Source organism: Hyla sarda, chromosome 2, assembly GCF_029499605.1.
Source record: "Hyla sarda isolate aHylSar1 chromosome 2, aHylSar1.hap1, whole genome shotgun sequence".
Lineage (NCBI taxonomy): Eukaryota > Metazoa > Chordata > Amphibia > Anura > Hylidae > Hyla > Hyla sarda.
In genome coordinates this window covers 387,109,524-387,133,478 of record NC_079190.1, presented here as the reverse complement: position 1 = coordinate 387,133,478, position 23,955 = coordinate 387,109,524, and the positions used below count along the sequence as shown (strand labels likewise).

The window sequence follows — 23,955 nt, the reverse complement described above, 5'->3', positions numbered from 1 at the left end:
CTCCACTCCCCTGTGATGTACTATGTATTTTTACTTTCATTTTTAAATTCCCCTCCGGTATGGAGGAGTCATTCAGGGCTCCCGGCGGGGTTTTTAAACTTAAAATTTTAAAAATCCCGCCGGGAGCCCTGAATGGCTCCTCCATACCGGCCATTCAGGGCTCCCAGCGGGGAATTTAAAAATGAAAGTAAAAATACATCGTACATTGCAGGAGAGTGGAGCATGCCACCCGCTCCCCTGTTTAATAACTTCTGATCGCATTGGGTCTCAGAAGTGAGACCCGGTTCGACCAATCCCTCAGCCCCTATACTGCAACCCCCATCATGAAACAGAGTCTTTTACAGGATGGAGGTAGTAGTACAAACACAAATGTAGCCTCCCTAGCCACCGGCAGACTCCCACAGCTAAGGAACTACTACTCCCATCATGGAAACAAGTCTGTTCCATGATGGGAGTAGTAGTAGTCCCAACTGCAGAAGTCTGTAGGCAGAGGTGTTAAAACGACCATAAAATAACGGTACATGACGGATGTTATAACGGGTCTTAACGGATGAATATGCCTGTTATTTTGACAGATGTTAGCACCCGTTATTTCATCCGTTATTATACATCAGTTTTTTAAATATATAATACAGAAAACGGAGGTTTAACAAAGGATGAATAGTCTAATAATATTAGAAGCCTAATAAAAATGTAGTGTGTGTGTGTTTTTCACTTTTTTTTTAAAATGTTTTAGGGAGGACTATACTCCCAGCATAGAACACACTGTTCCATGATGAGAGTAGTAGTACCTGTACTAATTGACAGATCGTCCATGTCACTTCTGACACCTGTAGCGATCCTCCTGTATAATGTATAGATGCGGCCGGCCGCTCTTCTATGGTCCCCTGCACTGCCGTATATATGCACCTATTCATATTTCCCGCAGAGAGCTGTGATTGGCCAGATGGTTCCAGTCAATCACAACTCTCTTTTGGAACTATGAATAGTTGTATATATATATATATACATCAGTGCAGGGGACCATAGAAGAGTGGCAGCCTGCATCTATACATTATAGCGGAGGATCACAGCGGGTGTCAGGAGTTTTTCTAAAATTCGCTCATCTCTAATTGTGCTGTTTAAGTGTTCCCTTAATTTTTTTGAGCAGTGTACTAAAAGCACCTTATCGCGCATAACCCCTTTAATAACCTAGCATTAAGCCGAGGGTGTATTTATTTACACAAGAAATTAGGCAAACCATAAACGTTTCCTTAAACACATTTCAATTTTTGTTGAAAGAGTACTCCGGGATAGAAAAATGTATCCCCTTCCCTAGTGGTTGCACCCCCCCCCCCCTAATCTGCACATGTAGCAGTGGCTAACATGTCCCCTCCACTCCTGAATGGGACACTGCTGCCACCGCTTCGTGCAGTGGTTTACAGGACCCATTCAGGGAGATTGAGGGGTGTCCCAGTGGTTGGACCCCTTGTGATCTGACTCTTAGGATAGGGGATACATTTTTCCATCCCCGAGTATTCCTTTAATAAAATGGAGACTTATCAGAACACAACGGCCCAGTACTAGAAATTGAATGGTTCAGAGTCTTGCACACCAAGAAAAAATGTACACAAAACATCAACTAAAATAATCTTTCTTAGTATGAATGCAATCTAAAAACACAGTAAAAATCCATATATGCCAAAAGTAGACATAGTGGACAGTACAGAAAGGATTAGGCAAAAACACTGGGACCCAAGGTAAAAGATAGTTTAGAAAAAACAAAAAAAAAACAACACAACTAGGTGATGCTGAAAAGAAAGACAGAACTGCATATAGACTATACTGCATAGGCATATAAGAATAGAAGCAACACCAGATGATGTAACAAATGAAACAACCTGGGGAAATCAACAAACAAATGCCCATATACTATGTGTGGAGCCAGATCCATGCATACCTACCTCGAGGCACGTTTCACTTCATCAGGGGGAGTGGTTGAGTGTTGTATGACATGTCCATTGAGCATGGTCTACACGGTGATATAGTGAGCCTATCTATAACTATGAGATGCAAAAACAATAGTATCTATATTGCAAAGATCTCATTTCTAATTGGTTGTAATCTGATCATATTTGGGTATTGACTAAGGATTATGTCAATATGGAGTAGGAAAGAAACATGAAGCTGATTTTTATTTAGAGGTCTTCACTAATGTTTTTCTGCATGACACACCAAACATATGAAAGCATACTTGCTATGCACAGTGTATAAGGTATACAAACTCATATGCATGGGCAGCACTTTCACTAATCATTGCCATTGTACAGAATATCTGAAGATATGTTGAAACATGTTGAAACCCATGCAGTTCACAGTGGTTAAATGAAATGGTATAAAAAGTTGCTTATAGGAGCACTAAAATCAAGCTTAATAAATGCTGCATATTGTGTGTATTAGACAAGATAAATAATTATTACATTCCTGGGTTATATATATTTAGTCTTGTTCCTATAGCAGGACAATTTATGGCCCATCTTAGTGTGAATTCTCCACATCTATTGTCTTAACCCTTGCATATTTGTGAGATGTAACCTGTGTCTCCTGCTTGTGAGCTTAGATTTGCTTTGGACTTGATAAAGGGAGGAATCCCGAAATCTTGTGTGGTGTCCCAGTACTGCATTTCATTTGGTACTCATTTATCTATGGGTCCCCGTAGTCAGAGTCCCTAGGACTTAGTAATATTTGTTAGTCAGTCCGCTCCTAGTCGCCTCTATGATAGGGTATATATTCCTAATTTATCCATAGAATAACGTAAATAGTATTATTTCTGTATATAAATGGTTAATTGCTGGTTTCCATGGTGTCACAGGGCCTTCGGGTCATGTGATACGTGTCAAGCCTCGTTCTGGATGCGTTCCAGGCCTCACTTTGGTATCTCTAGCCTCATTTTGGGTTTTGCAATGTATATAGATCCTGTGATGTAAGCAATCCCATGATACCATGTAAAGTGAGTGGCAGACGTTCGGACCAATCAAAATTGCCATGCCCCCTGCCCATATAAGGGAGCGGTGGCCATCTTATCGCTCTCTTTCTCCTGGCTCTTGATGAGAGAAGACCTATATCTCAGTAATCGCAGTGAGTTAGGCCTGAGCCTTGCGGTAACGGCTGAATGATCTAAATTATAGCGTGTATCATCCCCTAAGCACTCTGCAGTATCACCGGCTCAATATTTCCCCTAAATCCGGACGGATCTGCACATCATTCCCTAAATTCAGAGACTATAAGTTTCATGCAAGGTCCGCAACATTCTGCCAGTCGCTAAGCAACATAAGAACTGTTATATGAGACTGTTACTACGTATTGGATATTGCAAGCACTGCAGTCAAGTTATTCAAGTTCAAGTTAAATCTACTTGTGGATCTTCAGTCATTTCATTGCACCTATCGCTTCTGGGAAGGGCGGCAATAGGCCGGAACATAGATTCAGCATACCAGCCCTCACCCTGGCGTCACCAGTGACTGGGTTAATATTAACCCCTCATATACCAACATCATACCATCCCTACCATACACCCCCCAAGGGCTACCACACTTGTCTCTACAAAATTCTGTTAGTTCAATAAAAAAAAGGTATTACAAGATACTGCAACATTTTTTGATTTGCATCTGCATCACTGGACTAATACGGCTATCAAATTTACTATATATATATATATATATATATATATATTTAATGTACATATATTTCATTTATATAAATTTCACGTATACAGATCTGATATCAATTTTAAGATTTTTTTTATATATAGCAATTTGTATTATAATTTTTACTCTGTTTTATGTGAACATCAGGATTCCCAGCTGGAGAGCTTCAGAAGCCTTTCTTTTGGGGAACAGAATATCCACGGTATGTAAACTAATATCTAGACATTTAAAAGTAGGTGTAATTAAAAATGATATTGAAGAATGTTGAAAGCCGTGAAACACACCAGGAAAAAACAAGCAACTGTATCCTAATGTTATAGTCTCAGTAAAGCAAATGAAAGTTGTAGAATGAAATTACCTTTTTGCTTCATTAACATTCTCCTAAAGCTTGTCAGTGCAGCGGAACTTGTAACAAAAAGGAAAGAAAAAAAAACAAGTTCAGTCCCAAATAGACTTTTTAAAACAAACTCAGGCTATGTTCCCTAACTACGCCTAACACCCTTAACATTTTTCCAGAGTGTTAAAAAGCTCTCTTTCCTTTATTCTTGCTCACATAGTGCAATCTCCCAGCAGGAGAAAGTGGGCATTTCCCAGCAGGCATGACATCATTCAAGCCTGCTGGAGGACCACTTCTGCCCCACATGGTTGCAGTTCTCTGATGATTAGAAGACCTCAAGCTCTATGCATCTTCAGTGAGGCTCTGTACAGCTTTCAGTCTTTGCAGTTTCAGTGAGGCTCTGTGCAGCTTTCAATGAGTCTCTGGGCAGCTTTCAGCACGGCTCTGTGGAGCATTCAGTCTGTGCAGCTTTCAGTGAGGCTCTGTGCAGCTGGCAAGCAAACTCTGTGCAGGGAAACACTTCCTGAGTCTTGTCTCCTGCCAGGCCGGGAGGAGACCAAACTCACTGTAATTGTGGCAGGGAAAAGAACAGAGCCCTAGTGACTGTTTTTTCTTTTACATTTTAAACATATTTATGTTGAGAATTTTGGTGACGGGTACTCTTTAAGGTTTTTTAAGCCTTAAAAAAACAACCGTTTTTACAAGCAAAGACAATTTCAGACATTGAGACTTCTTCACATTTCAACCATCATTTTGGCACTTATTTTTAACTTTTCTGGCTTTTTTTTTTGGCAGTATTTTATGACTTTATTTTGGCTATGGCAAAAGCAATAGAGATCTCTAAACTGTGGACCTCCAGATGTTGCAAAACTACTGAGAGTTATAGTATTGGAGGTCCACAGTTTGGAAATATTCTATAGCCCCAAAAAAGCTGTATTCAGTAGTTATGTCCCAAAACTTGGATGTATTTTCCAACATAATCGCCGGAAAAAGGCTCTAACAATAAATTTTATGGCAGTAACAATTATGGATTGAAATTAAATTATGTATACAAAGACAGCCCTTTGTCCTTGCATTAAATTAACCCCCTCTATAGAGATATATTAAGAAATTACTCAGCACTTAATTTATACTGTAACATGAGATGGTGTTAAACAAATGGACTTTTCTTTAACCCCTTAAGGACAATGGATGTGAATGGACATCCTGATGTGCTGGTACTTAACGCACCAGGACATACATTTACATCCTGTACATGTAGTGAGCACAGTAGCTGCTCTCACTTCATTCATGGCAGGTCCCGTCTGCTATTAGCAGCCAGGGACCCGCCGGTAATGGCGGACATCAGCAATGGTGCAGATGTCTGCCATTAATCCTTCAGATCTCTGGCAATCTGCTGCTTGGTTTGCCTTGTAGAAGACCAGAGCAATAGATCGCAGATATAACTGATCAGTGTTATGTATATGCATAGCACTGATCCATAATAGCAATCTAAGGTTTGCTATATCTAGTCCCCTATGGGAACATAAAAAACGTGAAGTAAAAAAAAAACTTTTAATAAAATGTTTCCCTTTTTCCATTTTATGAAAAAAAAATGTCCAAACTATTAAAAGATTATGTTAATGATCTTGTGCAGTGAATGGCGTCAACGTAAAAAAAAAATAAAGAACAAAGTCCGAAATTGCTGCTTTTTGGTCACATCCCAGAAAAATGACATATAAAGTGATTAAAAAGTCACATATATGCAAAAGTGACACGGATAGGGGATAAGATGTCTAGGGGTGGAGTACCACTTCACGGCCAAAATGGGCTGTGTCCTTAAGGGGTTAAGCAGTTCCTTAATATATTCTTGTAATGTCAGTTCACAAGTAGGAAAATTAATGAATAGACAAAAACAAGGACTACTTATTATCATACAATGTTTGCTGTAATCCAAACACAAGAATTAAGCAATGAACAACCTTGTTATTCTAGGCCTTATGAAATGTGTGCTTTATTATTTTCTAAATAGTTGTAGAAAATATGTGCAACTTTGCTTCATGTCTCTAATAAAGGAGAGCAGGCCTTCTACCTTACTTTACCATTAGTATTTATGAAAGTAACATAAGTGACTTAATAAAAGCAGACAGCCAGTTTCCCAATTTTTCAGCTCCCCAATTAAGCACCAAGCCTCCTGTGATTGTATAAAATTACAGAAATAACCTCTCCCTTTAAATGACTCAGGTGAAAGTGAGTGTTACAAACTCTTAAAAAAAATACCATTAAAGCTCGTATTGATGTATTCGACAGCTTTAAGAAGTCAAATGTCAGAGCTTATCTCCGCTATATAATGTGCTTTTCATTTGTATTTCTTTTTTTATATACCAAGCTGCAGCATTTATTTCATAATAAGAGTTGTGCTTTTAAAGTGGTGCTCAGGAGGAAAGCAATATTTTCAAATCAACTTGTGCTACACAATTATACTGATTTTTAAGTGAGTATTTAAAAATCTTTAGTCTTCCAGTACTTATAAGCTGCTGTTTGCTCCTGAGAAAGTTGTGTAGTTCTTTTCAGTCTAACCACAGTGCTCTCTGCTGATACCTCTGTCCGTGGCAGGAACTGTCCAGAACAGGAGCAAATACTCATAGGTAACCTCTCCTGGTCGATTTGGCGGCCATAGGCACATAACGAGATCCTCCTCAGTCAGCCACTTATATTATGAAATAAAAATTGTTTGTGTAGGACTATGACCCCCACATGTGCATTCTTTGAATCTAGTCCTGGGATAGTTACACACTAACACATGGTACATACCTGTAATTCTGGAACATAGGGTTGAGACCACTGTACAGCCTCATAGGAAGCATTACCTACCTAAGCCAAAGTTGTCAATGGTCCCAGAAGTAGACTCTCTTATTTCAGCATCACAGACAGGGCCAGCAATGGTACTGCCCTACATCTAGACATAAAAATCTCCAGGTAATAAAGTGGTTAAAGGGGTACTCCGCTCCTAGACATCTTAAGATGCCTGAGTGCGGGGGTCCCGCTGCTGGGGGCCCCGCAATCTCTCCTGCAGCCCCCCTGAGTCATCACACCCCCTCCAATAGGTTTGCATCGAGGGGCAGAGCATGACATCATGAGGGGGCGGAGCCGTAAAATCACGATACTCTGGCCCCTGTATCGTGAGTCCTCACACATGGAGCAAACTTAGCTCCATGCAGTGATGACTCGGATGGGCTGCAGTAGAGATTGCAGGGGTCCCCAGCAGTGGGACCCCCATGATCAGACATCTTATCCCCTATCCTTTGGACAGGGGATAAGATGTCTAGGGCGGAGTACCCCTTTAAAAACCGGTGGGAAACTAATTTTTTCTAATCAAATGGTGCCAGAAAATTAAACAGATTAGTAAATTACCTCTATTTAATAATCTTAATCCTTCAGTACTTATCAGATACTGTGTACTACAGAAGAAGTTTTATAGTTATTTTCTGTCTGACCACAGTGCTCTCTGCTGACACCTCTGTCCACATCAGGAACTGTCCAGAGCAGGAGAGGTTTGCTATGGGAATTTGTTCCTGCTCTGGACAGTTCCTGATGTGGACAGAGGTGTTAGCAGAGAGCACTGTGGCCAGACTGGAAAGAACTATACAACTTTCTCTGGAGCATACAGCAGCTGATAAGTACTGCAAGGATTAAGACTTTTAAATAGAAGTAATTAACAAATCTGTTCAAATTTCTGGCACCAGCTGATTTAAAAAAAAAATTGTTTTCCACCAGAGTACCCCTTTAAAAGGACATTGTACTAGGAGCAGTATAATTATGATCTGGGAGATATTCATGTATGGTATAATGAATACCAATTATTAACATGGAGAGATATGAAACACATTTGTCAAGTTTTCTGGTTGCACTAGAGGTAAGATAAAACTGCCCACCAACATGAAAATATAATGAAAATGGAATTTGCATGCATCAGTGTCAAACATTTGCCAACTTTCCCAGGGGTAATGATTAGAACTGGCAGCCCGGTGATCCCATTTCATCTTTGATCTGTGATATTCCCAGGCAACATTAAGAAAATGAATAATTAAATTGTGAATCCTAGCCGCTTCCTGATAAGAAAATAAATGACGAGGTGAACGCCAGAACTCCTTCTAAAATAAATGAAGATTTTTTTTTTTTGCATTTAGAAACATTTGTGTGTTTTTCTAACAGATCCCTCAGCTATGGAGCAATTGGAGTCATTGTTGGCCACGAGTTCACACACGGCTTTGACAGTAATGGTGAATATATTTCCTGTCTATGTAAATAATGAACATTTATAGTGTACTAGCCGAGTACCCGGCATTGCCCGATTTTTCCCTTCCTAATCCTTGTTGGGGAGGAAAATTAACAAAAGAGAAAGCTTTTGACTTCATATCCCATCCTCATATATTGTTGTCATATCCCATTCCCATATCCTATATCCCATCCTCATATCTCAACCTCATATCCCGTCCTCATATCTCGACCTCATATCCCAACCTCCTATCCCGTCCTCATATCTCGACCAGATATGCCGTCCATCCCGACCGCCTATCCCGACCTCCTATCCCGACCTCCTATCCCGACCTCATATCCTGTCCTCAAATCCCGTCCTCATATCCCGACCTCCTATTCCGTCCTCGGATCTCTACCTCATATCCCGTCCTCACATCCCGTCCTCATATCCCAACCTCATATCCCATCCTTTTATCCTGTCCTCATGTCCCGACCTCATATCCATCCTCATATCCCGATCTCATATCCCATCCTCATATCCTGACCTCATATCCTATCCTTATATGCTGTCCTCATATCCTGTCCTCATATCCTGACCTCATATCCCATCCTTATGTCCCATCCTCATATCCTGTCCTCAGATCGGACTGATTTGTGATGAAGATATTGTAAGCTGAAAATAGAAGGGGACGTGGCTTTGTGGGACTGGGTGTGATTTGCAAGTCAGACCGATGCACAAAAAGGGTAGAGAATAAAAGGGGTGGGGCTTAAGCAGTGGGCATGTCTTTGTGAGATGGCTTGCAAGCCGGACTGACACATTCTCCAGGAGATGCAGATAGAGTTTGTGGAGTAAGGTACTGGAAGTCCCATATACTTATACTTGCATGGGACTTGAAACAAAAACCCATCTTTTATATAAGAGTGTAGGTAAGGGTTAATTTAACTATCATATATTTTTATTTGACATATAAATAACGTGTGTACCAGGTATTATTGAAATATCTCCAGCTGTACGGAAGTTATGTGGGAACATACATTTCCCATGGATTTGCATGGGACTTTAAACAAAAACCCCGACCCTCACAAATGGGGGTAGTTAAGGGTTAAATTAACTATCCTATATTTCAAGTGGACATATAAGTAACATGTGACCAAGTATTATCGAAATATCTCCAGCCGTTTGTAAGTTATGCAGTTACATATATTTCACATAGACTTGTATAGGACTTTAAACAAAAACCCCGACCCTGGCAAATGGGGGTGAGTAAGGGTTAAATTACCTATCCTATGTTTGTTTTTGACATATAAGTAACATGTGTGCAGTTTCATGTTAATATCTTTAGCCGTTTGGACGTGATGCTGGAACATTCATACACACACACACACTTTGAGTTTTATATGTATAGATTATTTTTGTATCTACTGCTCAATGTTAGCAATGTTTTGTCTCATAGAACAATAAATGCAATATTTCACAGTTTATCTTATGCGGAATAAAGTAAGGTATTTATGTTATATAGGAAGGAAGTATGACAAAGATGGAAATTTACATCCATGGTGGACTACAGAATCAGAGGAAAAATTCAAAGAAAGAACAAAATGTGTTGTGGACCAATACAATGATTATTACTGGAAGCTAGCTGGAATGAATGTAAGTGTTACAGAAAAGAATCTGTTCCATGTTGGAAGTAGTAGTACAGGTTAATGAGGGAGCGATCACACCCTGTGACCCGCTACGACACTAACTTATAAGCCAAAGTCTGTCCCATGACGGGAGTAATAGTAGTACTGCAGCGCTGAGGAACAGCTTTTGCAAATCCCCCGGCTATGGGAGTCGGCAAGTCGCAGTGGAATTACATAGTATATCGTTTTTATAACATACAATTTTGCATACGGTTTTGTCAGTTTTTTGTTTCTTGTTTGGGGGAAAAACTGATACAAAACCTTATTGCTAAATTTTTGATGTGAATGTAGCCTAACAAGGGGTTAGAGTATAGGTTACTAACATTTGTAAGGACTTTATATCAATGCCATCATATTTTATTAGTTATTTTATTCTTTTGTGATGTCCCAGTACAGAATATAGTCCTGTACAGTACTTAGGCCCTGTCAGGCTGAGTCCCTCTGTGTCCTAGAGGCTCTCCTGCAGCATCTCCCACATAGCCTTATATGTATTATTTGTAAAGGACCTTTAAGGACCTTTCAGTTAGTCACATGATAATGTGTTCACATGTTCAATTCACATGCTTTGTTACCCAGAGAGCACCAGCTAACCAGGTGACCTGCAGCTTGACCCATGGGCTCCTTGCACAGCCCCCCTTTATAAGGAAGGGAGGAGCTGCAATCTGCCACTTTTGCTCTTCTACCTCATTCTTTGCTGAGGTCAAGTTTAGTCCAAATGTCTCAGAGCCAGTGTCCAGCACACCTGGAGGCCGCAAGCCACATGTCAGAAAGTCAAGTCATTTATGTCTGCTGTAACTACCTTCAGTCAAGTCTATTATAGTCAGCATGACTGTCCTAAAGTCTGTCAAGTCACTGCAAGTCCCAGCAAGCTGAAAGGTCCCCTCCGTGTTACTGGCCACCTCTTTGGGATCCTGGCCTAGCTGTAAAGACTGTTACCATCTGTCTACCTCAGTAAAGCTACCGTTAACCCTTACCTGGCCTTGGACTTTTATTTGCCCTGCCTAACTAGGACTAGCGGTGCTACCGTTCGGGTGGTTATCGGGAAAACCACACCTTAGCGTCATGAACATTTAGGGGTTAATTCCATCTGCCCCTGGGCTATAACATCTGCCCCATACACCTCACCATCACATCCCGTGGCTCACCTCACTGTATATTACAAAATGTTTTTGTCCTGTAACCTTTGTTTCATGTCACTGTTATCACATGGTTTATATGTTATTATATGCTTTTACACTTTCAGGTAAAAGGATCAAAGACTTTGGCAGAAAATATTGCAGACAATGGTGGAATGAGAGAAGCCTTTCGTGTAAGTAACTGTATATTATTTTAAAACAACAATAAGAATGGTATAAGAAAAATCTCTCTCTTGAATAAAAAAATACAACCAGCTGTCTGCTCACAGTCTAGTAATTCTCCAAACAGTGCACAGGAACAACTAATCCCAAAAAGCCTTCAAGAATCCAATAGAAAGCAAGCTGAGCAAAGCATTGATCAATGGACTGACCTCAGACAGTGACCTCTCACCTGCATTACTATGTCCACTTGGTGCACTACAGATTCCAGCAGTGTTGCTGTAGAAGGAGCCAATAAACGTATTTCATTACAATAGAAAGCAAGCTGTGCAAAGCATTGAGCAGTGAGCTGACCTCAGACAGTGACCTACTGTCACCAGCATTACTGTGGCCAGTTGTTACACTACAGATCCCAGAATGAACCCATAAAAGCTGTCACATTACAAGTGAAAGCAGGCGGAGCTAAAAAAAACTTTAAAAGTGAGCATGGTATACGCATCTCAGTCTTTTTTTTCGGGATTTAATCAAACGTTTAACATAAAAACTTATTTAAAGCATTTATGGTAAATATGGAATAATTTTTGTCAATAAAAAAAGTCTTATAAATGAATGGTTCGCAGAAGAAGGGTTAAAGGAAAGAACACTCCTGCAATGTCCTCTGCCTGTAAGCATGTTGATGGCAGTAGCAGATCAGGTGGTGCCCTATTTACCCAGGCCCAGTAAAGGTAGCAGCAGCAGTCAGATGCCTGGTGGTAGTAGTAGCAGCAGTAGTAAGGAAAAACTGTTACTGTCTTCCAGGGATTGTGTGATTTTGGACGCCCTTGTGGACTGGTTGACTCGTTCTCGGTCATCTTAAAACGGTCTGCCAATGTAACTTTGAGCCAAGTGTCAGTGGATTCTTTACCATCTACAGTTTCATAGCGTGGTGTAGGTGACTTTTCTAGATGGTCAGTTCCAATGCAGTGGCCGAGCATAGCACTAGTAGGACTGGTGGTGGTAGGTGTGTTGGGGATACTGTAAGCCATTACAATGGATATGCTGATCAAGGTGATCAGATGACAGAAGTTCATACTGAGAGGAGTGGTGGGGATAATGAAGTGGAGCTTAATGATGATTATGTCAGTGATAAAAAAGGGAGGGGCACAGTTTGGCTTCTGTGTTCTTATCTTTTAATGGTGTTCTTCCATGTAAAAAAATCCTTGTGATGCACTTACTTAGCTCTATGAAAGTGTATCACAAATCAGCTACAAGTTGTACTAGTCCACCACTGCCTGCTTTCTGCTGGCGACAACTAGAACTAGTCCATCACCTCTGCTGTCCACTGGCTACTACGACTACCACCAGTATACCTCCACCTGCTGTTCACTGGCTACTACTAATACACCAGTCCGTCACTACATGATGTCTGCTGGCTTCTATAACTACCACCAGTCCATCACACCTTCTGGCAACTACAACTACCATCAGTCTATGACTGCCTACTGTCCGCTGGCTATAACTACCCCCAGTCCACTCCCCTTGATGCTGCTAGTACTAGCCAGGCCTACACATACACAACACATGACCTAAAAAAACTGGATAATTTTTGGGCTTTCAAACAAAAGCTGTTTCTTCATTACTATTTTGGGATACCACTCCAGTTGCAACTCCCAATAAGGGAGAATTTTTGATAATTTTTTTAACTTTTCAATGTTTACAAAAGCTATTTCTTCTTCACTACTTTGAGAAGCCTATCATGTTTTAAATCTGCAAACTGCAAAGTATGGCATGTCCAGGACCTGAGTTGATAACTTTACGCAATAACGTGGAGCAACACTACAAGGCCTAACTACAACTACTACTAGTTCCCCAATGCTTTCTGTCCGCTGGCTACAACCACCATTACTTTACTACTGTCTTCTGTCACTGACAGGTGTATTGTGCACATGAAGGAAAAAATACTGTATAGCCACACTTTTACGAAGAATATTCAGTATTTTTCACCTTCTGAAGAGGCTAAATTTAATTTTTAGGGACTAGCTACACAGCCAGCTTGCTACTGCTTTCCAACAAATAACACTCCACTCTCCACTACCTGCTAAGTCAATGCTGCACTCCCTCTGCCAGTGCTACCCCTGCAGGATCAGCAGTAGAAGGATCTTTACGTTGGAGTACGTGATGACAAAGTTTTTCTGGTATTCCAACCTTACATTAATCATCACCAAATGGATCTGCTGATACTACCAGCCAGGCCTCCAAATAGACCCGCCAAGATCCCAAAAAAGGGATAATATTTTTCAACTTTTTAATGTTTACAAAAGCTATTCCTTCTTCAATATTTTGAGAGACTTGATTCTTTAAAGTTTTCAAAATTTCAGTGTTTAAAAAAGCTATTTTTTCCTTCATTTTTGGACACTAATCCTGTTTCAACTCCTAAAAAGGGATAAGTTTTGGAATGCTTGAAAAAAAAGCTATAGCATCTTCAATTGCGTCTTCCTTTCTCTGCTTTTTAACACCGTCAGGCATCTGCCAACAAAAAATAATCCTTTATTCACCTTTATTTTAATGTTTAGTGTTTAAGACAGAAAAGTTAGAAAAACTGTTGTTGTATCATAGTACAATTAATAAGATAATACAATTATTATATATTTTTTTTCTTTTTATAGGCATACAGAAAATGGATTCAAGACCAAAGAAATGGAAAAGAGGAATTACTTCTTCCTGGCATAGATCTTAACCACAACCAACTGTTTTTCTTAAGCTATGCTCATGTAAGTCACAATATAATGACGCATTTTAAGAAACAGACCACTGTAACTATGCCTTTCCAATGGTACTTTTACATTTATGTATTTATTTATGTATGTATTTATTTATTTACTTATCAGTGTCATGATGGATGATAAAAGAATTCTACCTGAATTTAGAGGATATTGATTTCTCTTACTTCCTGTTAAATGCACAAATCACAGATTTGATACGCAACAATGTGTGTTTAAAGGGGTACTCCGCCCCTAGATATCTTACCTCCTATTGAAAGGATAGGGGATATGATGTTAAATCGCGGGGGTCCCGCCGCTGGGGACCCCCGGGATTTCTGCTGCAGGACCCACCTGTTGCGGCTTCCGGCAGCGCTGGAGGCTCTCGTCCTAACGTCTCACGACCACGGTGACGTGAGATTGTGATGTCATGACTCCGCCCATAGACTTGCATTGAAGAGCGGGGTGTGACGTCACACGGGGGTGGAGTCGTGACGTCACGATCTCACGTCACCGTGGTCGGGAGCCCAAGCCTTCAGCGTTTCCGAAAGCCGCAACAGGTGGGTCCTGCAGCCGAGATCCCGGGGGTCCCCAGCGGCGGGACCCCCGCGATCTGACATCTTATCCCCTGTCCTTTGGATAGGGGATAAGATGTCTAGGGGCGGAGTACCTCTTTAATACCTGAACATTTTGGCTTCATGCAACATACCTCGTACAAGTGAAGGGGAATGTAAATTATTGACAAACATTTTTTTCAGATCAAGTAGAGGAAGAAACTTTGGAATCACTCAATGTTGAGGGAAAATATGGTGTTACTTTCAAAATAACATTTTAAAACAAATATTGGCAAAAGTCTTAAAGCTCAAATGATTCTGCAGTTAAAAGAGAAAGTGCTTACAGACTTTACCGAGCTGTTATTGACAGAAAACATGCTTCAACAAGAGAGCTGTCATTTAAAATATTGGAACGCATTCTAAAACTCTTTCAAGATGGAAATCTAACACAGAGTGAGGCAAGATGTTGGCTGTTTTCAGTCTGTGTGTGTAAAATCTGGTGCACGTTTAAACAAAATGGGAAGGTTATGAAAGGAAAATGTACATGTATGTCAAATGTCAGAATGGGATTCAAATCATTTCATTTATAGGAGATATGTTTCATGTTGCTCAAATGTGCACTCTATGAAACAGTGTTTTGTGTAGAGATGAGCAAAGTTATAGTGATTTGATTCGTCACAAACATTGCTGCTCGGCGTTTGCTGACCTTAGCCTGCATAAATTAGTTCAGCTTTCAGGTGCTCCGGTGGGCTGGAAAAGGTGGATACAGTCCTAGGAGAGAGTCTACTAGGACTGTATCCATCTTTTCCAGCCCACTGGAGCACCTGAAAGCTGAACTAATTTATGCAGGCTAAAGTCAGCAAACGCCGAGCAGCGAGGTTCGTGACGAATCGAATCACTGTAACTTCGCTCATCTCTAATTTTGTGTCCTATCTGTAATAAGTATTTTCTATTTATTAAAAATATACAAGGTGACTATCCTCTAAGTGTGGTGATTCCAAATTTTTGTTGTAATATAGCCTCAATTTCGGATTTATTATAATGAATGTAACACTTGATTCCCATGCAATTCTATTAAACTGAACTAGGATCTCCATAGAACCCTATGGTAATCTTAGACAGGTTTGTTTGAAGAATGTGGAGTCCAGGTTTTGGTGGACCATAAGGGTCTATTCACATGGCGGAATTTTGCCTCAAATTAAAGCCCATAGACTTCTATGGGATTCCGCACTTCCATTCACACTTCTGAATTTCCGCTTGTGGAATTCCGCAAGCCGAAATTCTAAAGTGGGAATGGGAGTGCGGAATCCCATAGAAGTCTATGGACTTTAATTTGAGGTGGAATTCCGGAAGCGGAAATTCCACCGTGTGAATAAAAACTTAGAGTAGATTCACACATGCCGTATTTTGCTGTGTATTTCTGTTGTGTATTTTGCTATCCATTGACTTCATGTCTGTGTTTCTGTTCATAAGAGAATATGTGGTGTATTTCCTATTGGGCAACGGATTTTGCGCAGTGTAAAATGCGCTGTGTATATGCTACGTGTTACCCTTCCCTAATGTATTTTTTTTTTTTTTTTTTTTATTATATTGTAGGTAAGGTGCAATACTTTTCGCCCTGAAGCTGCAAGAGATGTAGTCATGACTGGAGTACATAGCCCACCTCAGTTCCGGTAAGAGTTCTTGATCTGTAAATTATATGTAGTAATTTTTTCATCTACATAGTCATATAAAGGCTTGTTTTTTGCAGAACCAATTTTACTTTGTAATACATTTCTTTCTTTTTTTTCAAACAAAATTATTTGTGAGGTGAAATTGAAAAAAATAAATGCAATTTTTGCAAATTAGAAGGACCTTTTTTTTACGCCCTTCACCATGCAGTTAAAATGACATGTTATCTTGATTTATTGGGTTGGCACAATTACAAAGATACCCAATTTGTATAGTCTCTGTTATGTTTTACTACTTTTAAAAAATTCTAAACTTTTTAGAATTTGTTTTAATTCCTTAGGGACCAAGCCAATTTTCAAGGACCATAGCATTTTTTGCGCATCTGATCACTATCACTTTAAGCATTAATAACTCTGGGATGCTTTTACTTATGAATTTGATTCCGAGATAGTTTATTTGTGACATATTCTGATTTAACATAGTGGTACATTTTTGTCTATATTTCTTGGTGAAAAATTCCAAAATTTCATGAAAAATTTGAAAATGTTGCATTTTTCTAAATTTGAAGCTCTCTGTATGTAAGGGAAATAGACATTCCAAATAAATGTTATATTGATTCACATATACAATGTCTACTTTATGTTGGCATCATAAAGTTGACATGTTTTTACTTTTGGAAGACATCAGAGGGCTTCAAAGTTCAGCAGCAATTGAAAAAAATTTCAAGAAATTTTCCAAATCTGAATTTTTCAGGGACCAGTTCAGTTTTGAAGTGAATTTGAAGGGCCTTCATATTAGAAAACCCCCATAAATTACCCCATTAGAGAAACTGCACCCCTCAACGTTTTCAAAATGACATTCAGAAAGTGTGTTAACCCTTTAGGTGTTTCACAGGAATAGCAGCAAAGTGGAGGAGAAAATTCAAAATCTTCATGCGCATGTTCTTGTAGACCCAGTTTTTTTTATTTTTACAAGGGTTAATAGGAGAAAAAGCCTCTCAAAATTTGTAACCCAATTTCTCTCGAGTAAGGAAATAACTCATATGAGGATGTAAAGTGTTCTGTGGGTGCACTGGAGGGCTCAGAAGGGAAGGAGCGACAATGGGATTTTGGAGAGTGAATTTTTGGGAAATGGTTTTTGGGGGGCATGTTGCATTTAGGAACCCCCTATGGTGCCATAACAGCAAAAAACAAACAAAAAAACACATGGCATACTATTTTTAGAAACTACACTCCTTAAGGCAAGTAACAAGGGGTCCAGTGAGCCTTAACACTCCACAGATGTTTGATGACTTTTCGTTAAAGTCAGATGTGTGCAGTTTTTTCCCCCAAATTTACAATTTTTACAAAGGGTAATGGGAGAAAATGCCCCCCAATATTTGTAACCCCATTTCTTCAGAGTATGGAAATACCCCAGGAAGTTAAATGCTCTGTGGTCGAACTACAATGCTCGGAAGAGAAGGAGTCACATTTGGCTTTTGGAAAGCAAATTTTTTTGAAATGGTTTTTGGGGGGCATGTCATATTTAGGAAGCCCCTATGGTGCTAGAACTGAAAAAAAATAATAATAACATATAGCATGCTATTTTAGAAACGACACCCCTCAAGGAACATAACAAGGAGTACAGTGAGCCTTAACACCCCACAGGTGTTTGACAACTTTTTGTCGGATGTGTAACTGAAAATTATTTTTTCCCACTAAAATGCTGGTTTTCCCCCAAAGTTTACATTTTTACAAGGGCTAATAGGAGAAAATGCCCCCAAAAATGTGTAACCCCATTTCTTCTGAGTATGAAAATACCCCATGTGTGGACATCAAGTGCTCTGCTGGCACACTACAATGCTCAGAAGAGAAGGATCGCCATTGAGCTTTTGGAGAGAGAATTTGTTTGGAATGGAAGTCGGGGGCCATGTACGTTTACAAAGCCCTCCATGGTGCCAGAACAGTGGACCCCCCCCACATGTGACCCCATTTTGGAAACTAAACCCATCACAGAATTTTATTAAGGGGTGCAGTGAGCATTTCCACCCCACTGGTGTTATTTTCATGGACCGCTGTTCAAAAAGCACATGTCCAGACAAACATTTTCTCCAAAAGCCCAATGGCGCTCCTTCTCTTCTGAGCATTGTAGTTTGCCCGCAGAGCACTTTACATCCACATATGGGGTATGTTCTTACTCAGAAGAAATGGGGCTACAAATTTTTGGGGGGCTTTCTTTCCTATTTTCCCTTGTGAAAATGAAAAATTTCGGGTAACACCAGCATTTTAGATAAAAAATTTTTTTTTTTCATTTTCCCATCCAACTTTAACTAAAATTTGTTAAACACCTGTGGGGTGTTAAGGCTCACTTTACCCCTTGTTACGTTACGTGAGGGGTGTAGTTTCCAAAATGGGGTCACATGTGGGTATTTATTTTTTTGCGTTTATGTCAGAACCACTATAAAATCAGCCACCCTTGTGCAAATCACCAATTTAGGCCTCAAATGTACATAGTGCGCTCTCACTCCTGAGCCTTGTTGTGCATCCGCAGAGCATTTTACGCCCACATATGGGGTATTTCCGTACTCAGGAGAAATTGTGTTACAAATTTTGGGTCTATTTTTTTATTTTACCTCTTGTAAAAAATAAAAAGTATGGGGCAACACCAGCATGTTAGTGTAAATGATTTTTTTTCACACTAACAGGCTGGTGTAGTCTAGAGATGAGCGGACTTACAGTAAATTGACTCATAGCGAACTTTGCAGCTCGGCCCTTGATTACTTTAGTCTGCATAAATTAGTTCAGCTTTCCAAGGGCTCCAGTTGCCTGGAAAAGGTGGATACAGTCCCAGGAGACCTAAGACTGTCATCCTGAACTTTTCCAGGCAACCAGAGCCCTTGGAAAGCTAAACTAATTTACGCAGACTAAAGAAATCAAGGGCCGAGCTGCGAGGTTCGCTACAAGCCTATTTACTGTTAGTTCGCTCTAGTGTAGACCCCAACTTTTCCTTTTCATAAGAGGCACACAACTACAACTCCCAGCATGGCGGGACAGCTATTTGCTGTTCGTGCATGCTGGGCCGCCCCCCCTGCAGATGTTGCAAAACTACAAATCCCAGCATGCCCAGACAGCAAACTGCTTTGTGGGCATGCTGGGAGTTGTAGTTTCGCAAGATCTAGAGGGCCACAGTTTAGAGACCACTGCACAGTGATCTCCAAATGGTAGCCCTCCAAATATTGCAAAACTACAAATCCCAGTTTGCCCAAACAGCAAACAGCTGTCTGGGCATGCTGGGAGTTGTAGTTTTGCAACTTCTGGAGGGCTACAGTTTAGAGACCACTGTATAATGGTCTCCAAACTGTAGCCCTCCAGATGTTGCTAGGCAACAACTTACCAGCTTCCGTAGTCTGCACCAGGGAGCCGCACCTCATCGCTGCCCACCTTTGTTCGTCACCGGTAAGTGACCAACGGTCACAGCACAGTTTCCCCCTTCTGCCCAGACTACCGTGGTTGGGCAGAGCGGGGGAACCAAACTTAAACCCCCTGCCCCCGATCTGCTATCGGTTGGTCACTTCTGACCGACCAATAGCAGGGATAGGAGGGGTGACACCCCTGCCACCTTACTCCTATCACTTTAGGGGGATTGTGGGTGTCTTGGACTACCTCGATCCCCCTTATTTTCCGGGTCACCGGAGACCTGTATGACCCGGAGTCGCCGCTAATCGCCAGTCTGAATTGACGAGGTGCTTGCTGAATGATTTCAGCAGGTATTCCGGTCCGGTCCCTGCCCAGTGAGCGACGGGAACCGGAATTCCCACGGGCATACAGGTACACCCTTGGTCCTTAAGTACTAGATCGTCAGGGCGTACCTGTACGCCCTTGGTCCCTAAGTGGTTAAATTGCCATTTTCTCACCTCTATAACTCATTTATGGGGCTGTATGGGGGTTTATTTTTGTGTGCTGTGATCTGTAGTTTTTATCAGTATCACATTGGTATTGACTGGCCTTTTTAATTGCATTTTACTTTTTCTGTGATGTGATCAAAAAACGTGATTCTAGGGTTTGGTATTTTTTTTTTCTATTCACCATAAGGGGCAAATAATGTTATATTATTATAGTTTTGACAATTCTGCGCATGGCGATACCAAATTATGTATGTAAAAACTGGATTAATTGCTCACAAAGATCAGTGCAGCACTGCCTTTTGCTATCTGTTTTCCATTAGTAGAGCCTGCTGCAGATAGGCAATCTACATAGAAGAGGATCTGTAGCCACAGAGGCCAATGCAAGCTCTCCGCCCCCCCCCCCCCCCCTAGGAAATCAGCAATGTTTAAAAAGTAAAAGAGACAGTGCAAGATTCGGAGGTTTTGACTCATTCAGTCCAACTCCGCAATGTGGTTCTGTTAATGGTTTTTATATCTGCTTCAATCATTATGAGAAATATGGATATTGAGATATTTCTTACGCGAAGGTAAAACAAATGTAGGCATTCGAGTGCAGAAACAATAAATTACATGAACTCAATGATTTCAATTTTTTTCTCTACAGGGTAATTGGCGCAATGAGTAATTTTGAAGAATTCCGTAAAGCTTTCAAATGTCCAGAGAACACATTAATGAATCGTGGAAATAATTCATGCCGAGTGTGGTAGAAGTGAAGCCTCATTTTATGTAATACAAGGACTGCTGTTTAAGCTGCTGTATAAATTGTTTTATGGCATTTCATTTTTCGAAACCAAAGAGGATAATCCACTTTAACATCTTAAAGCTATTTGAAAAAAAAATATATATATATATTATGGGGATTAAATGTTTGTGCTTTTTTTTTTTTTTAATCATTATTCATGGATACATCTCACATGCTAAGAAAGCCTAGCCAAATATATGCTGTTCTTGTGTATTGTAACACAAAAGTGGACCTTATTTTAAAAAACAACAAGCTGATCAGTTGATCAGTTGTAAGACTTGGCAATAAGACAGGAAATAAAAATAAAATCAAAAGGTTGAAATATAATTGCTCCAAAAAATTATTATTGTTTTTTTTTTTTTAATGTCTTTCTTTCCATTTCCATGAATTTAGAATTAATGTTTAAAACAAAGTAAAAGAGTTTGGCGGTGTAAACAGATATGATGCTTTATTTGGAATCTCCTTTATGTACGCACCTACACAGTCCATATTAGGAAATCCTCAGGCATCATCCTGAACTCTGTCCTCCCTCGTTCAAAACTCTCTCCTCCCTCAGACACAACTCTGTGCTGGCTCAGGCCAATAACTCTGCAGAGTGTCATCCATCCTGAATGCCTGAGGCCACACATCTGGGAGTTGCAGTTTTTCAACAGCTTGAGGCACCCTGGTTGGGAAACACTGAACTATGCATTTATGCTCCCTTTCCCCTCTCTGCTCGAGACTGCTTGCATTGCCGAGAGCTGAGGGAGGTATGTTTGGCCTCAGCCAATCAGGGAGGAACACACTCTGCAGAGCTTTCGGCTTGAGACAGAAGCAGGGCATTTGTCTGAGGTTGGAGGGAGTTTGGACCGAGGGAAGAGGGAGTTTTGAATGAGGAAGGAGGGAGGACGGAGATTTGCCTGAGGTAGGACGAAGTTTGGTCTGAGAGAGGAGGGAGTTCAGGATGATGCCTGAGGATGTCCTAATATAGACACCACATGCTCCAAATCCATATGTAGCTATGTCAGAGTTTAGTTTGCCATTTGGTGCTACCCACCAATATATTATATATTTTTTACTTCCATTAAACTCTTGGTTAAAAGGGATGTCTGGTTTATATATCACTTTAGGTTATACTTCATTATTTGAGAGACCCTTCTCAATCAGCCTGAGTTACAAAGAGATTTCTCTTTCTGGAGCAGTGTTTCCCAACTAGTTCACCTCCGGGCATGGTGGGAGTTATAGTTTTGCAACAACTAGAGGCACCCTGGTGGGGAAACACTGCTCAGAAGGATCAATAATATTCCATTAGTTTCAATGGGCAGCATGTAATGCTTCATTTAACCGGTGGTGGTTCTGCAGGGAAACTGAACACTTGCTGTCAGTGTATAGCTGATCATTGCATCATTCCATGGACATCTAGTTTTTTTGTGAAGCACTTAAAAAAATAAAGGATTGTCCAAAGTGAACACACCATATAACCCCTTAAGGACCAAGCCCATTTTCACCTTAAGGACCAGTGACCACTGTCACTTTAAGCAATAATAACTCTGGGATACTTTTAGTTATGAAATTGATTCCGAGATTGTTTTTCCGTGACATATTCTACTTTAATAAATTTGTAAATTTTCATCAATACCTGCCTCATTTCTTGGTGAAAATTTCCAAAATTTCATGAAAAATTTGAAAATTTTGCATTTTTCTAACTTTGAAGCTCTCTGCTTGTAAGGAAAATAGACATACTAAATACATTATATATTGATTCACATATACAATATGGCTACTTTATGTTGGTATCATAAAGATGACATATTTTTACTTTAGTAAGACATCAGAGGGCTTCAAAGTTCAGCAACAATTTTCAAATTTTTCACAACATTTACAAAATCAGAATTTTTCAGTTTTGATGTGGATTTGAGGGGCCTTTATATTAGAAATACCCCATAAATTACCCCATTATAAAAACTGCACCCCTCAAAGTATACAGAATGACATTAAGAAAGTTTACCCTCACAAGAAATAGATGACCTGGCACTGTCTCAATTCTAAATATTTCCGAGGATTATCCTGTTGGCATACAGGAAATGCACAGCCTAGTTTGATTCAGTGTCCATGTCTAGTGTTTCTCAAGTAAGGCACAGCATAACCATACATTCACAAGGAGAAATTAGCTCGGAGCACTCACCTCGGACACCACGTTCTTTATTCAGTAATGTCTTTATTCACATTGCAGGTGGAACGTACAGCAGGGAGGTGGGAAGATGGAACAATAACGGGTGGGTTCAGCCAGTAGGCCCCTCGAGGGGTCTGATGAAGCGCAAGAGCGAGATACGGACCGTCGCCCACCGGCTGAACCAACCCGCTATTGTCCCATTTTCCCAACTCCCTGCTGTACGTTCCACCTGCAATGTAAATAAAGACATTACTGAATAAAGAACATGGTGTCCGAGGTGAGTGCTCCAAGCTAATTTCTCCATGTGAATGTACATTCAGAAATGTTGTTAACCCTTTAGGTGTTTCACAGGAATAGCAGCAAAGTGAAGGAGAAAATTAAAAATCTAAATTTTTTACACTAACATGGGGTTAAAGGTGAAAAAGCCTCCCAAAATGTGTAACCCAATTTCTCTCGAGTAAGGAAATATCTCATATGTGGATGTATGAGATATTTCCTTACTTGAGAGAAATTGGGTTACACATTTTGGGAGGTTTTTTCACCTTTAACCCCTTGTAAAAATTCAAAAACTGGGTCTACAAGAACTTGTTAGTGTAAAAAATTTAGATTTTTAATTTTCTCCTTCACTTTGCTGCTATTCCCGTGAAACACCTAAAGGGTTAACAACATTTCTGAATGTACATTCACATGGAGAAATTAGCTTGGATGCACTAGAGGGCTCAGAAGGGAAGGAGCGACAATGGGATTTTGGTGAGTGAGTTTTTCTGAAATGGTTTTTGGGGGGTATGTCACATTTAGGAAGTCCCTATGGTGCCAGATAAGCAAAAAAAAAAACACATGGCATACTTGTGACGGATCCTAGAGTCACCCTACCTACTTGGATGGACTTTAGGACATCACTATTTGTACCCCTCAGTTGATGTTGTCCAGTGACAT

At 40.2% G+C, this 23,955-nt stretch overlaps 1 protein-coding gene across 1 annotated transcript in view; it reads left to right on the top strand.

Moving 5' to 3' along the window:
* The window catches only part of PHEX (phosphate regulating endopeptidase X-linked), a 256,306-nt gene extending 233,256 nt beyond the window's left edge, over window positions 1-23,050 (top strand). The window contains exons 16-22 of the mRNA XM_056558599.1: window positions 3,834-3,888; window positions 8,218-8,285; window positions 9,783-9,913; window positions 11,189-11,254; window positions 13,886-13,990; window positions 16,129-16,205; window positions 20,730-23,050. Coding sequence (XP_056414574.1) covers window positions 3,834-3,888; window positions 8,218-8,285; window positions 9,783-9,913; window positions 11,189-11,254; window positions 13,886-13,990; window positions 16,129-16,205; window positions 20,730-20,832 — 605 coding nt within the window. The 3' untranslated portion in view covers window positions 20,833-23,050. The remainder of the gene's footprint in view (window positions 1-3,833; window positions 3,889-8,217; window positions 8,286-9,782; window positions 9,914-11,188; window positions 11,255-13,885; window positions 13,991-16,128; window positions 16,206-20,729) is intronic.
* The last annotated feature ends 905 nt before the right edge of the window (window positions 23,051-23,955 follow it).